The sequence below is a fragment of the Lithobates pipiens genome, unplaced genomic scaffold (genome assembly GCF_037356315.1).
Source record: "Lithobates pipiens isolate NorthernLeopardFrog02 unplaced genomic scaffold, aLitPip1_a1.2 Scaffold_8, whole genome shotgun sequence".
Lineage (NCBI taxonomy): Eukaryota > Metazoa > Chordata > Amphibia > Anura > Ranidae > Lithobates > Lithobates pipiens.
In genome coordinates, this window is record NW_027507903.1 from 532,131,666 (window position 1) to 532,147,563 (window position 15,898).

Sequence of the window (15,898 nt, forward strand, 5' to 3'; positions counted from 1 at the left end):
GTGCAGTTACCTGGATAATCCAGGTAACTGCACCCACTTCCGGGCTAGCTCTCTGCGGAACGGGGCGTACGTTACGCCCCCGTTCCGCAAGCGCCCGCCCCCTTCAGCAAGTGCCCCGCTGCCTGCTGGGAAACACACAGCTCCCAGAGGCAGCGGGGACCGTCCGGATTGCGCCGCGCGGCTCGCGCATGCGCAGTAGGGAACCGGGAAATGAAGCCGAAAGGCTCCATTTCCTGATTCCCATACCCAAGATGGCGGCGGGACCCGGCAGCCGAGCGAGCGATCGGCTTCGGGTGCCGACATCGCGGGCGCGCTGGACAGGTAAGTGTCACTATTTAAAAGTCAGCAGCTGCAGTATTTGTAGCTGCTGGCTTTTAAAAAAAAAAAAAAAAAACGCGGAGTCCCGGTGGACTCCCGCTTTAAGCTCAAAGTTTGTATCAGATGAGGCCACAACATCCATCTGAGAGAACATGACCAGGTGGCAGCTCTGTAGATCTGGGAAACAGTTGCTTAATGTTGAAAAGACCAAGAGGCACTTAAAAGGAAAGAGCCACAATGGTCAGAATGGTGTGGCAAATGCAAAAACTGGTAGTAAATTACACCTTAGTGATCTGTAAATTGTGTTCGTCTTAAAACTGGGGCAGCTGAACTGGCTGAGCTAAGCAGCACTGCTTACAAAATGTCCTCAACTGCTCAGATCTAATTACGGGAGATGAGGGAAGGCAGTTCTGTGCTTCCTGAATTCATTTTACGGATACAATACAGTTCTGCAAAAGTCACTCTGGTCCTCATGATTACTATGGCGTGTGCTCAGTGGTGAAATGAAGTTAGCACAGAAAACCTTGGGCTGCAGATGAAAGCAAAAACAAGAGGCTGCTGGACCAATGCCCATATTCTCTAGGAGGTCAGTGTCAGGAGAACAGTTCAGTTGGTTAGATAAGAAGTCTCATTTCCTGTACCTATTCTACTAGGAAACAGGTGTGTGAAGCAGCAAAAAAGAGTTAGGCAAGTAGCACGTTCGCAGTAGACAGTACATTAGTCACAATCACAGACCTTCCTGTGAGCTAGAGGTGCCTCCTGCTGCTCCGTCACCATGAGAGACAATGGTTACTTTGATTTTTGGACGCTTGGAAGGCTTCATTCCAGAGCTGTTTCCAGGGCTGGGAGGTCTCTTCAGCTGCACTCTGTTGTCGTCCTTATCATCTGTTTCTGAAGATACTGGGACTGGGCACAGAAGTGGATAGTCAGTTTAATGAAGTATTTTACCACAAAGCATAACATTTGGTTGTTTGCAATAGGGTCTTCAAACCAATTTTTGATATCCCAGAGAGATCAGTCACTGCTTTTGGTTTTTAGGTGGAACACATTTTACTAAGGTTCCACGACAGCAGGAACCAATTTTTGAAACCTCAGATATGTTCGTTACAGTAAGTCATTTTCAAAACAGAACGATTTTCTTTACTGCAACCCTGGGGAATAACAGCCGCTAGCAATAATCGGATGTAAAATCCGACAGGCCGGTTTTACCCAAGATTAATCAACTTGGGCGCATCAAGCCTGTTCATACATGCTTTGAATCGTTGCCGGTTCAGCAGGAACAAATCTGAACAGATATGGCTGGCTAAAAGCTGGGTACACACTGCAAAAAACAAAAACTGACAGCTCCAGCCAGAGCGGATGTACTAACCATGCAAGGTTATTTCAGCGATCTACCCTGCCGAGTTGTTGTGTTCTGACCCCTGCCAGAACACTCCGATCAGCACGCTCTGCCACTGGCTGAGAGCACTGATCGGGAATCAGACGGCTGCTGGTTTTCCAGCATGTACAGCCGGCTTCTGTTGGACAGACCAACATACACACTGGCCAAATGTCAGATGTCTTATTTTTATTTTTTTAACCGGCTGTTGTCTCCTGACATTCAGCCCGTGTAGACGGGGCTTAAGACTGCAGGTGACTTTTCACCTCCCGGGGGCCTAAAGCCAACTTCACCAGAATAATTTCAGATAAATAATGGGTTAAAACAAAATCTTCTAAAGGAAAGCTTACCATTTATGATATTTACATTATATTAATATTAATTATAACAGTTTATTTTTAAAACGTGTCCTGATGCGGACTAGAAAAAGGAACTACGGTACTCTCAAGTAGGGATTCTGTCTCTTCATAAAGCTTCCTTAACCCCTATGCAATAGCAATACATTTAAGTGTGAAATTACTCCCCCAAGAACAAACGAGCGAATGCAATATTTCTGGGCCATCATTCATGGTTAACTTTCAATTGATAACCTTTAAAGTGTCGCCAATGGGCATCTTTGGGTACAAGCTTGTTGCCCTTTTACTGGGACACGCAATTTTAGGTCGCGAGATGTTCGGTATCTATTTAATCTTTGCAACCTAATATTTTTTACATTTTACAAGAAAAAAAAAAAAGGGGGTGGGTAATATATTGTGTTTCTGTGCACTAACGTTAAAATAACTGTGTTCTTTACTAATAATATCCGTTTGTTAAATGTGTGTTTTAATATGATGCAACATAAAAAAAATTGCAGCTAACGCTATTTTATTTTCAGGGTCTCTGCTTTCAGAAAGGATATAATGCTTAGGGGATTTGATGATTTTTTTTTAGGCCTAACATGTGCATTTTTAGGTCCCTTACACAAATTCTATAGCAGGCTACAGATGGACAGGCCTGAATATTGTACCAAATGGTATCTGCGTTCTGGGCATTTGTTCCTAAACCCATAGCGGCCTAAACATGACCTACAATTGGTACAGCATTCAGCCCCCATACTCCTGCCATAGACTTTGAAAGGGTGCAGGAAAAAGAGCTGAATGCTGCACCCATGCCTCCCAACACCCACAAACAAGGGACCGACTGTCTAAAATCTGAAAAAATGGGTGTGGTAGAAAAGCGGTTAAGGAAGATACACACATTAGCAACACAATCAGACAGAAATCAGGCTGTGCTTTTTATCTTTTCTTGTGACCCGTGCTCCTTTTAAGCCAAATGAGACCGTTTTGAGGTCTGATTTGTCACACAATACACATGCACAATGATGAAGAAGTGGCCAAAGGCAAGTATCATTCTGTCACTGCGTTACTCCAAAGATGCAGAGGGAGGAATTTATATATATGACGCTGCATAATTATAATAAATCTATCTTGTTGCTCCTGCTTAGCACTGACTGTGCCGTGTGACCATATCATTAAATGCCCCCCAATGCGTTTCCCGTTCAATAAACAATGCCCCAAGTAATATTTTCTGCTCTGTGCAAAATGGGGGCATTCAAATGAGAAGACTCACCAAATACACAAGAGGATGAACCTGCAGGGAGAGACTTCCTCACCAGCATGTTTTGCTTCAGGAAAGCTGCAAACTGGGCTGAAAGACAAAATGCACAATGCATAAAGGGAGGAGAAAAAATTAAAATATGTAATTAATTTCCAATGTCATCTTAAAACAGGATTCTCAAATGGAAACAGTCTGCCAAACAGAGTGGAAACACATGGATATCCTATAGGAAGCACTAAGAGCATCCACCCAGCACAGAATTACTGAAATCCAGGCACAAAACACTTGTAATTTCAACACAGAAAAATATTGCTGTTAGAAATAATGAAGACCGAAATGTTTGTTGGAAAAAATCCTGTCTAAACAAACTATTTAGAGTGTATACCATACCTTGAGTTTTTGGATTTACAGTGGTTCCTGGCCTCATTGTGGTCTTCAGTGGTAATGATGTTTGCCCTGGTTTATGGGGCACGGCTGTTAATTTAGTCTTAGGACTGGATGTAGGACTGCTAGACATATCCTTAAAGAAACGTAAAGTAAAAAAAAAAAAAAAAAAATGAACTAGTGCTTATGGTCCAAAGTGAAGATAGAAAAATGCCAGACATTGTACAAGAAAAGCAGCCAGCACACTATTGGATTTAACCAGTTAAGGAGCAGGTCTTTTTCTGACATTTGTTGTTTACAATTTTAAATTTGTATCTTTTGCTAGAAAATTACTTAAAACCCCCAAACATATTATATATTTATTTATTTTAGCAGAGACCCTAGAGAATAAAATGGCAGTTTACATATGTGGGTGTGACTTGTGTATGCATTCTCTTCTGAGAACAGCTCAGAGGGATGACGGGGTACTGTACATTTATTTTTTTCCCCCTTTTCCTTTTTACACAGTCTCTTTAAAAAAAAAATGGGATCACTTTTATTCCTGTTACAAGGAATGGAAACATCCCTTGTAACAGAAATAAAGCATGACAGGTCATCTTTATTCTGAACTCTGGGGTCAAAGACCTCAGATCTCACATTTACACTTAAAGCAAAAAAAAAAAAAAAAAAAAGTAATTTTACATTTACAGATAAAATAAAAAGCAATATATCACACAGAAGTGTTAGGTAGTGTGAGAGTCAGCGCTCACTGGCAGCTATAGGGTGGATCATAAGGGATCAATAACAGGGAGGGGGAAACAACAAGCTATATCCAAAATGAATTAATAAGAATTAGTCCATAGTAGTAAGGCATATCAAGCGGAAGTCCACAGGTGGATGGGGATTGCAAACACAGTCACCGGCAGCTCATCAGCAGGAAATGAGAGTTCTCTTGGACAAAAAAATGGCAGAAAGAGGGCACCTGGGTCAGTGTGATAGTAAAAGCAAGTAACACTTTATTCAGATACACTTACATAAAAGTATCTTGCAAGCTGCACAGGGTGGAAGCAATCAGCTGTCACAAGGGATGAGAAAACCACTGTGGGGATAAGCTCAGACCTGCCATATGGAGGTGTATAACCAACAGCGTCTCCGGCTCTCATAACCTGAGTTTTTGCCTGAAGGAGGCGGTACCCTGGAAACGCTTTGTGGCCTGCCCCTGTCCTGATTTGGTCTCTTGCTAGCTCTGTGAGAGCTGGAGAAGCTGCTGTTTATACACCTCCATATGGCAGGTCTGAGCATATCCCCACAGTGGTCTTCTCATCCCTTATGACGGCTGACTGCTTGATTGATGATCCACATCCATCCTCTGTGCAGCTTGCAAGATACTTTCATGTAAGTGTATCTGAATAAAGTGTTACTTGCTTTTTCTATCACACTGACCCAGGCGCCCTTTTTCTGCTGTTTTTGATTTAAAAAAAAAATGAAGGCCATTGGGTGAAAGTGATGTCAGACATCGCTCCGATCCTCCAAGGGCATAGAGTCGAGCAGGGGGCCATCTTGCCCTCACTCGATTTCCTGCCCATCGCTCCAGGGGATTGGATTGATTCCCCCTTTACCAATGGCTCTGGTATGAAGGGGGAAACTACCAAGAAGCGGCAGGGGTTCGGGGGGCTGGAAGTTTTGAGCACTTCTCCCACTGCCCATAAAAGTGATCCTGTGGGGAATCTGCTGCTGGGACCACTTTTATGTGAAAGAGGATCGCCCACAGTTAAAAAAAATAAAATAAAATAGGGTAATGGCAGCTAGCTGGTGCCATAAACATGGTATATAGTGTCAAAGTAATGACGTATGTACCGTATACAGTGGGCGGTCCGGAAATGGTTAACATACAGTGCATCCAGAAAGTATTCACAGCGCTTCACTTTTTCCGCATTTTGTTATGTTACAACCTTATTCCAAACAATACCCCATATGTGAAAGAAGCGTGTTTGAAATCTTTGAACATTTATAAAAAAAATAAAAATAAAAAAATAAAAAAAAATCACATGTACATAAGTATTTACAGCCTTTGCTCAATACTTTGTTGAAGCCCCTTTGGCACCAATTACAGCTTCAAGTCTTTTTAGGTATGCTACTACAAGCTTGGCACACCTATTTTTGGGCAGTTTCTCCCATTCTTCTTTGCAGGACCTCTCAAGCTCCATCAGGTTGGATGGGCAGCGTGGTGGTGGCAGCATCATGCTGTGGGGATTTTTTTCAGTGGAAAGAACTGGGAGACTAGTCAGGATCGAGGGAAAGATGAATGCAGCAATGTACATAGACATCTTTGAAGACTTGCTCCAGACTGCTCTGGACCTCAGGTTGGGATGAAGGTTCCAATAGGACAACAACCCTAAGCACACAGCCAAGATAAGGGATTGGCTGCAGGTAAACTCTGTGAATGTCCTTGAGTGGCCCAGCGAGAGCCCAGATTTGAACCCGATTGAACATCTCTGGAGAGATCTGAAAATGACTGTGCACCGACGCTGCCCATCCAATCTGAGGGAGCTTGAGAGGTCCTGCAAAAAAGAATAGAAGAAACTGCCAAAAAATAGGTATGCCAAGCTTGTAGTATCATACCTAAAAAGACTTGAGGCTTCTTCCTGGCCATTCTACCATACAGGCTTGATTGGTGGAGTGCTGCAGAGGTAGGTTTTTCTGGAAGGTTCTCCTCTCTCCACAGAGAAATGCTGCAGCTCTGTCAGAGTGACCATTGGATTCTCGGTCACCTCCCTCACTAAGGCCCTTCTCTCCTAATCACTCAGTTTGGCTGGGTGGCCTGCTCTAGGAAGAGTCCTGGTGTTTCCAAACTTCTTCCATTTACGGATGATGCAGACCACTGTGCTCATTGCTTAAATGCTGCAGAATTTTTTCTGTACCCTTCCTTAGATCTGTGCCTTGATAAAATCCTGTCTCGGAGGTCTACAGACAATTCCTTGGACTTCTTGACTTTGTTAAACTGTGGGACCTTATATAGACAGGTGTGTGTACCTTTCCAAATCATGTCCAATCAACTGAATTTAACACAGGTGGACTCCAATCAAGTTGTAGAAACATCTCAAGGATGATCAGGATGCATCTAAGCTCAATTTTGAGTGTCGTGGCAAAGGCTGTGAATACACGTGATTTTTTTCCCGCTTTTTACTTTTAATAAATTGCAAAGATTTCAAACAAACTTCTTTCATGTTGTCATTATGGGGTATTGTTTGTAGAATTTATTCCATTTTGGAATAAGGCTGGAACATAACAAAATCTGGGAAAAATTAAGCGCTGCGAATACTTTCCAGATGCATTGTATAGACATAAAAATTTTTAATACAAGTGCTGTGCTAATCTCAAAGATAAAAAATTTGCAAACCCACTTTATATGAGTGCCAAAAGTGAAGGCTTACCGCAGTTATGAATGGTCGCACTGCGCCTGTTAGATATAGCAGTAACACCGCCTGTATGGACCTAGGGCTCCATAACAGTGCCAAAGAAAATAGTAATTGGTGTTATGATGAAGCATGTTATATGAGTTCTAATAACCATTTTAATGAAATTTTATCCAGCAGTGTTTACACTACTGGGAGCATGTGGCACTTTCTTTTCCTTTTCATATAATGTTAGTGGTCTGTGGAGGGAAACTGTGGAGAGATGATGGAACCCTAGGTCCATATAGGCGGTGTTACTGCTATATCTAACAGGCGCAGTTTAACCACTCATAACTGGGGGTCATGCCCTTCAGGTTTGGCACATACACATTTGGAGTGGGTTTTTGCAGTGGAACGCGTTGGGGGGATTCCTTCTTGCGGTGGAGGAACTTATTAACACCTTTAATAAGTTTGTCACTGAAGGACACTGTTCAATATTGGAAATGATCATATGGTCAATTGTATTGCCATTCACTATTACCTTGTGCACATTTTTGTTATCTTTGAGATTGCAAAGCCCTTGTATTTATATTTTCAATTAGGGTTACACTGATACAGTAAAATATTTTTCTTGGAGTCCACTGAGGGACATAGGATTTTTTTTTTTACCATTGGGTTATACTGCTGCTCACAGGAGGATTGGATGTAGATGCAAGTGGAAAACCCAACTGGACCGTTCCCCTGCATCTACAAATTAGGCATGTTGTGACCATGTGGCGATTAAGTAAAAAGTCCTCAGGTGCCCACAAAACCCAGATGGCAGTAGTAGGTGAAGGGTGTGTGGCTGGAGGTGACCAAAGCCACTATAGGCAGGAAGCATGAATGGATCGAAGTTCATTGTGGCGCTTTGCTTAGCAAGACCAGCACTGGGAAGATGTTTTCTCAAGGCTGTATGGTGTGGAAAAACCGAGCAGATGAGGTCAATGCTTAGCTGCACAGCATTACCCCTTCTGCGGTGGAAACCGTTGAGTAACCCAGAACTTTAAAGGTGCTTTGTGACATATACTTAAGGGAGCTCCTGAGGCTTGACTTGACTGTCCCACACACAAAGTACAAGACAAGCTCTGAAACTTTGTGGCTAAATTGCTACCAGAACAGTCTGGAAAGCACCCTATGTAGAAGGTAACTTCCAGGCTATTTCCTTAATGTTTAGTCCAGTGGATGTAGAGCTCCAAAAGCCAAACGGAGGACAGCCACACGGAATAGCAGCAATCACAGAAAGCAGCAAGGAAGAAAATAAAATTAAAAATAAAAGGTTCAAGCTAAAATAGGGGGGTCTTTTACACAGCATATATAAAAAGGGAAATGTCCATTCTCTTAGGAAACTAGCAAAAAACTGAGGAATGCTGGTAGTAGGAGGGGTTATCCTGGGCTGGCCCTACAGTTTGTTTTGTTTGCCAGTGTTCATTCCTCCTGTAGGGGCAGCACAACTTAAAAAAAAAAAAAAAAAAAAAAAATACATGTGCGAAGCAAACCAGTTGAAATAAGTTGTAAACATGTGAATTGCGCACTTTTATGCCATTTTGAATGCATCTGCAATGTGGAAAAATCCTATCCAAAATGATTCTTCTAAAGCCTGCATGTAAAATAAAAAAATTTATATGCACAAAAACATGCATTAATGAATGTGCATGAACCACATTAAAAAAGAAAGCCGCTGTATATGCATATGTATAAAAGGGCTTTTGTTTGCTCGGGTATTAACAACATACAGGAAGATGCCATGTTACACAGGTATATAGAGCCATGCATATGGGGTTTGAAAAACATGGAAGATAATTTCACACTGTGGTTGGCATGCAAATGTATGCAACTTTAATAAGCTATGTTCCACTATTGGCATATTACTGGTATTTTTATGTCCAGATAATGTTAACTTATTTCCTCACCTCAGAGCCAGAGGGGGAGGCAGGGAAGCGAGCACCAGGTGAAGCTGGTCTGCTGCTCCGCTCTGGCAAATCTAAAGGCAGGTCCCTCCTCAAGAAATCTCTGGACTTCTTCTTCTTCTCTGCATCAAGATCACGAGGATCAGAACCAGAATGACCCTCAGCCCGATTTAAGACCCCTGTGAGAAAATCAGCAATCTCGTCCTGTGGAAAGAAGAATTACTGATATTATAAAAGCCCATATGCATACCATATATGAGGCTTTGCAAACACTGATTGAAGGCCACCTAACATGTTTACATTTGAATATCACCAGCTATATTGATCACCTTCTATTTGTATATATTCAGTTACATAAAACTGCAGGGATAAAATAGAGCGTATCCATTAAAAACATCACTAGGGGTGCAATTTTTTCAGAGTTATAATTATTTACAGGTGTACAAGTATTTTCCATAGGATTTACAGTGCACCTCTTTACCATGTGAACAGAACCTGGCAATAAAATGAATACCATTTATATTTTTTACCCATGTTATGTCAATAAATATTTTCTATTTTTCTACTATTTCTTGTTGATGTGGTAGTGCCTTTAAAAGTCCTCCCCCTAGGGGGTTTTATCTCTTTCACTTTTATATTTTTGAAGGAACGCCACTGAAACAAAAAAGATATGAATCTAAAACAAAGGTACAGAGCAGAACTCTGCAAAAACTGACACCCATAAAAACATGTAGATAAATGTTTTAATATTACATTTCAATTGAAAAGTTTTGATTGTTGCCATTTTTGTGTAGAATTGAGTTTTGCAAACATAGTGCCCAAAACAAGGATGGCTCTTAAAGATTTTTTTCAAGAAATAACCCATAGCATTGGTTTTCCGGATATATGCAAATTAGCATTATGGCTATCTTGATGAAGAGCCTAAATACAGCCAAATAAAGTTCAAGTTTTAAATTTAAAGTGACACTAAACTCTGAACGTTGATATGACGTATGGACAGGCTCCTGAGGTAGACAATTGGGGATTGATTTACTAAAACTGGAGAGTGCAAAATCTGGCACAGTTCTGCATAGAAACCAATCAGCTTCCAGGTCCTTTTGTTAAAGCTTAAAGGGGTTGTAAAGGTAAATTTTTTATTTTCTATATAGGTTCCTTTAAGCTAGGGCATTGTCGGTTCACTTACCTTTTCCTTTGATTTCCCTTCTAAATGTTTTTTTGCTTTGTCTGAATATCTCACTTCCTGTTTCTCCTTAGTAAACTTCTCACCATCATCCGAGCTGGTGGTTAGTCAGCCAGAACAGCTTACTGAACAGCTTACTGGGGTGAAACAGGAAGTGAGAAATTTAGACAAAGAAAACAAAGAAAAAAAACATTTAGAAGGGAAATCGAAGGAAAAGATAAGTGAACCAACAATGCACTAGCTTATAGGAACCTATGTAGAAAATAAAAAAATTACCTTTACAACCCCTTTAAATGAACAAGCTAGAACAAGTTAAAAGCTATTGCTCTCAGCCTCCTCAGACTTTCCAAATTTCTGCTGCTGTGATCCGACTTCTTGTTAGATGGTGGCTGTGTTTGTATTTGTACTGTATATAGGAACATAGTCCACCCTCTCTTTCTTGCTCCTGAGATGGACTAGGGACTTGTAGTGTGCATAGGGCAGTGCACATGGCTGCATCTAACAGAAGTGAGGAGATTATTTAATGAAAAATAGATCACAGGCCATTAAGTAGGAGATGACCATAGATTATTATTTGAGAATGAGGATATTGTTTAGTGCCACTTTAACAATCAAGGACACAACAGAATAGAGAGGCTCATCCTAAAATTTTCACTGGCAGTAATAATGTTTATACTGGATAGATGACAAGCACAAAAACAATGTCTAGTACAGGAAGACTTCCTCCAAAGAGACCTTCTGCCCCTTTAGCCAAACAGTGTAATCGCAAGAACTTAGTTACTGATCATAATCACAGAGTAAAGAGCCCAGGTCCCTCTGAGTTGTTGAAGGGGATTTCCAAGATAAACAACTAGTGTGTGTAACACTGCTTTTAGAATTAAAAGGAGCGGTCCATGGTTAAGCACCTATCCTATTGTGTAAACCCTTACGATTTCACATTTTTCCTGCAATGGTGCCAACGTTGAAACCCCAATATTACAGTCTAACCTTTCAAATATTTAACTGTGTTGTACAAGTGTTATATTTTAAAGGGCAAGCATAATTCACTGGAAACAGCTTAACAAGGCTCCAAAATAAGATTGAATTTAAAGTGGTTGTAAACCCTTTACAACCACTTTTTACTACAGGTGAGCCTATAATTAGGCTTTCCTGTAGCTACCCTGGATATCTCCTAAACCTGCACGGTTTAGGAGATATCCCCTGTATTTGCATGTACCGACATCATCGGCACATATGCACTGAAGCAACGGCACGTACATGCCGTTGCTTCAGTTAGCCTGTGCCGTTACTGGCGGCTTCGGCACACAAGCGTGGGACTGACGTCATTGCGGCTCTGGCCAATCACAGCACTGGAGCCCGCGATAACCGGAAGTAACTCCGGGAGCGATGTCGGCTGCTGGAGCTCTGAACGAGGATCGCTGTGGGGGCTTCAATCTCAGGTAAGTAGTTCATAATGAACTAGTATGCTATGCATACTAGCTCATTATGCCTTTGTCTTGCAGGTTTTTATTTTTTAGTGTTTACAACCACTTTAAGACTAATTCTGAATCAAAACAATTACATCTATAATGCATATCTACATACATTTAGTAAATTGGGGGGGGGGGGGGAACAAAACTTTTTTTGTTACTCACTGTAAAATCCCTCTCGGATTTTAGCTATTCCGATTCTTGACCACAGGGTTTTATAGTGCCACCTACAGGAGTAGGACACTAGGCAGAAAAGAGCACAGCACGTCCTATGGGCAGTTCTAGCTGGTATAATCCCCTTCTCTGCTATAGGCAAGCCAGTTAGTCACAATACAGGGCAAGATAGATAAAATGATCAAATAGAGGGGTGAGTCAATGTCTTGTTACACAGCCGTTTCCATAGAGTGTTTTAGCAAAAAAATAAAGTGGTTCTTTATTTTATCAGCTCAGCTCAGAGATTCCATTCAGGTTTTATAAAAGGAGAAAAAACAGAGGGGAACTCATGTCCTAGTAAGAGAGCTGTCCGTGACGTCACCACACACCAGCAGGCAATGTGAATGAATTTTTGTTGCGGCTGAGTGTTTTTTTTTTTTTTACAGTGCCTTGTGAAAGTATTCGGCCCCCTTGAACTTTTCAACCTTTTGCCACATTTCAGGCTTCAAACAAAGATATAAAATTTTAATTTTTTGTGAAGAATCACCAACAAGTGGGACACAATTGTGAAGTGGAAGGAAATCTATTGGATAATTTAAACTTTTTTAGCAAATAAAAAACTGAAAAGTGGTGCGTGCAAAATTATTCGGCCCCTTTACTTTCAGTGCAGCAAACTCACTCCAGAAGTTCAGCGAGGATCTCTGAATGATCCAATGTTGTCCTAAATGACTGATGGTGATAAATAGAATCCACCTGTGTGTAATCAAGTCTCTGTATAAATGCACCTGCTCTGTGATAGTCTCAGGGTTCTGTTGAAAGCGCAGAGAGCATCATGAAGACCAAGGAACACACCAGGCAGGTCCGTAATACTGTTGTGGAGAAGTTTAAAGCCGGATTTGGATACAAAAAGATTTCCCAAGCTTTAAACATCCCAAGGAGCACTGTGCAAGCGATCATTTTGAAATGGAAGGAGTATCAGACCACTGCAAATCTACCAAGACCTGGCCGTCCCTCTAAACTTTCAGCTCAGACAAGGAGAAGACTGATCAGAAATGCAGCCAAGAGGCCCATGATCACTCTGGATGAACTGCAGAGAACTACAGCTGAGGTGGGAGAGTCTGTCCATAGGACAACAATCAGTTGTACACTGCACAAATCTGGCCTTTATGGCAGAGTGGCAAGAAGAAAGCCATTTCTCAAAGATATCCATAAAAAAGTCTCGTCTAAAGTTTGCCACGAGCCACCTGGGAGACACACCAAACATGTGGAAGAAGGTGCTCTGGTCAGATGAAACCAAAATCGAACTTTTTGCCCACAATGCAAAACGATGTGTTTGGCGTAAAAGCAACACAGCTCATCACCCTCAACACACCATCCCCACTGTCAAACATGGTGGTGGCAGCATCATGGTTTGGGCCTGCTTTTCTTCAGCAGGGACAGGGAAGATTGTTAAAATTGAGGGGAAGATGGATGCAGCCAAATACAGGACCATTCTGGATGAAAACCTGTTGGAGTCCGCAAAAGACCTGAAACTGGGACGGAGATTTATCTTCCAACAAGACAATGATCCCAAACATACAGCAAAATCTACAAAGGAATGGTTCACAAATAAACGTATCCAGGTGTTAGAATGGCCAAGTCAAAGTCCAGACCTGAATCCAATCGAGAATCTGTGGAAAGAGCTGAAAACTGCTGTTCACAAACACTCTCCATCCAACCTCACTGAGCTTGAGCTGTTTTGCAAGGAAGAATGGGCAAGAATTTCAGTCTCTCGATGTGCAAAACTGATAGAGACATACCCCAAGCGACTTGCAGCTGTAATCGTAGCAAAAGATGGCTCTACAAAGTATTAACGCAAGGGGGCCGAATAATTTTGCACGCCCCACTTTTCATTTTTTTATTAGTTAAAAAAGTTTCAAAAATCCAATAGATTTCGTTCCACTTCACAATTGTGTCCCAATTGTTGGTGATTCTTCACAAAAAATAAAAATTTTATATCTTTATGTTTGAAGCCTGAAATGTGGTAAAAGGTTGAAAAGTTCAAGGGGGCTGATACTTTCGAAAGGCACTGTATATTATCCTTTTAAATGTGCTTGGAAAAGTTTTTATTGTTGGAATAAATTCCGAAAATGAGTTCCCCTCTGTGTTTTCTCTTTTTATAAAACCTGAATGGAATCTCTGAGCTGATAAAATAAAGAACCGCTTTATTTTTTTTTGCTAAAACACTCTATGGAAATGACCGTGAGAGACCTGTGGCTCACCATCCAGGAAAACAGCCCCGTGATCAAGGAAAAACACAGGCAGGTGTGCATGCAGGATTAGTGATGAGCTGGAGACCAGAAGCTGATTCCTTCAGTCACTCTTGCGATAACGACTCCCGTAATTAGGAATCCATCAGATCTGGTAAAAAGCCATCTGGCTGCTTGTTTTGTCCCCTGCAAGGATTGATGTGCAATATCTGATATACCCGTGTAGGATGAATTTTGTATGTTTTTGGACTTTTTTTTTGGTTTTATCATCATATATACACACATTCATATGCACTTATGTGTTGAATTGTTGATCATTTATTTTTGTCTGTAGGTTTGTGCGTTTCAGAAGCTTATTTACTTTTATAAAATTATTTCAAGGGTGTTTTTACACACACATTTTCACCATTTATATTTGCACAACTTTTTATGTTTAGTAATATTGTTCGGATTAAGTATTTAATCTTATAAGTCTGCAATATTTATATTTTCACCTTTTAGAGATGAGCGCAGAATTTATTTACCTTTACAAGTCTAGGAATATCCGGAATATGCTCAAGACAAACTTGTTTTTTTAATCAAATCCTTTTATTTTATATGAAAACAACATTGACTCAATACAGACAAAACCACAAAAATAGAAATCACACCAATCCAAACCCCCCAGGAAAAAATAAAATAAAAAAATAAACCCCAAACCACTTCCCTTCAACATGCCCCGCCAACCTCCCCTGAATCGGAGTATATAGGACACACAAAAAAAAGGAACAACAATATCCAGCATTACAAAGTACACATTGGTTGACATGATACCCAAGTCATAGATTTAGGCCATCTAGACCAGATAACATAAAACTTAATCAGGGAGTTCCTTAAGGAATACGTATGCTTTTCAAAATGATCCTATTGAGATCTACAATCCAATCGGACACAGTCGGTGGACGTGGAGAAGGTCACTTAAGAGCAATCGGTCTACAGGCAACAAAAAGTGCGTGCCTTATAGTATTACCAGTAGGGGAGGTGTAGATAGCGGTATCACAGTAACCCAATATACATATAAGCGGTTCAACCGGAATATTAATATCCAATACCCTATTAAAAGGTACCAATCACCTCCACAAAGTATCTTTGAAGTTTTGGACATCGGCACAAAAGATGTATTAATGTACCTGTGTTACTGCATCTAGCACAGGCTGGCTCAAATTTCAGTCCAATTGCACAGAGAAACTGCGGAGTTCTATAGACCCTATGGAGAATAAAAATCTGGGTCAGTCTATGTGATGTAGAAAGACACCCTGGATAGGGACCGGAGGACATCATCCCAAATCTCCTCAGAGATGGGACCAATATCTTTCTCCTAGCCAACCCGAGAACGGATGGGGAAGTTCAATAGAAACCCATCTGACAGTACCCTATAAGTAACCAAGGTAAGACCCTTTGTTGACCCTGCCCGTACTATTTTATCTAAGACAGGGATAGAGGGGAAACATAGCTTGGCAGAAGAAAACTGGGCATGAAGAGCATGTCTTAATTGAAGGAATTGGTAAAACCAGTTGGATTCTACAGAGAACTCTCCCCTCAGATATTCAAAGGATTTAAGTATACCATTCTGATATAGCTGAGCTAAAGTAGTTATTCCTATTTTTTTATATCCCATACTTTACAGATTAACATACAAGGAGGCATTTTAGCAAGCGAGACACCACCTCTTGCACCATCGAGGACAAAAGAGTGGAGACCGACCCTTAAATGCAAAAGAAAATAATCATCGGGCAGGAAAGGATACCTGTTCAGACTCGCATCCGGCAAAATGCTGTAATTAGGAGGCGAGAAAATATAGCCTTGGATTAG

At 41.1% G+C, this 15,898-nt stretch overlaps 1 protein-coding gene across 2 annotated transcripts in view; it reads right to left on the reverse strand.

Moving 5' to 3' along the window:
* KANSL3 (KAT8 regulatory NSL complex subunit 3) overlaps positions 1 to 15,898 on the reverse strand; it is a 154,361-nt gene that overhangs the window by 53,624 nt on the left and 84,839 nt on the right. For both annotated transcript variants that reach the window (XM_077469540.1, XM_077469541.1), the window contains exons 13-16: positions 9,000 to 9,200; positions 3,683 to 3,812; positions 3,305 to 3,382; positions 1,054 to 1,224 (exon numbers count right to left, since the gene is read on the reverse strand). In XM_077469540.1, coding sequence (XP_077325666.1) covers positions 1,054 to 1,224; positions 3,305 to 3,382; positions 3,683 to 3,812; positions 9,000 to 9,200 — 580 coding nt within the window. The remainder of the gene's footprint in view (positions 1 to 1,053; positions 1,225 to 3,304; positions 3,383 to 3,682; positions 3,813 to 8,999; positions 9,201 to 15,898) is intronic.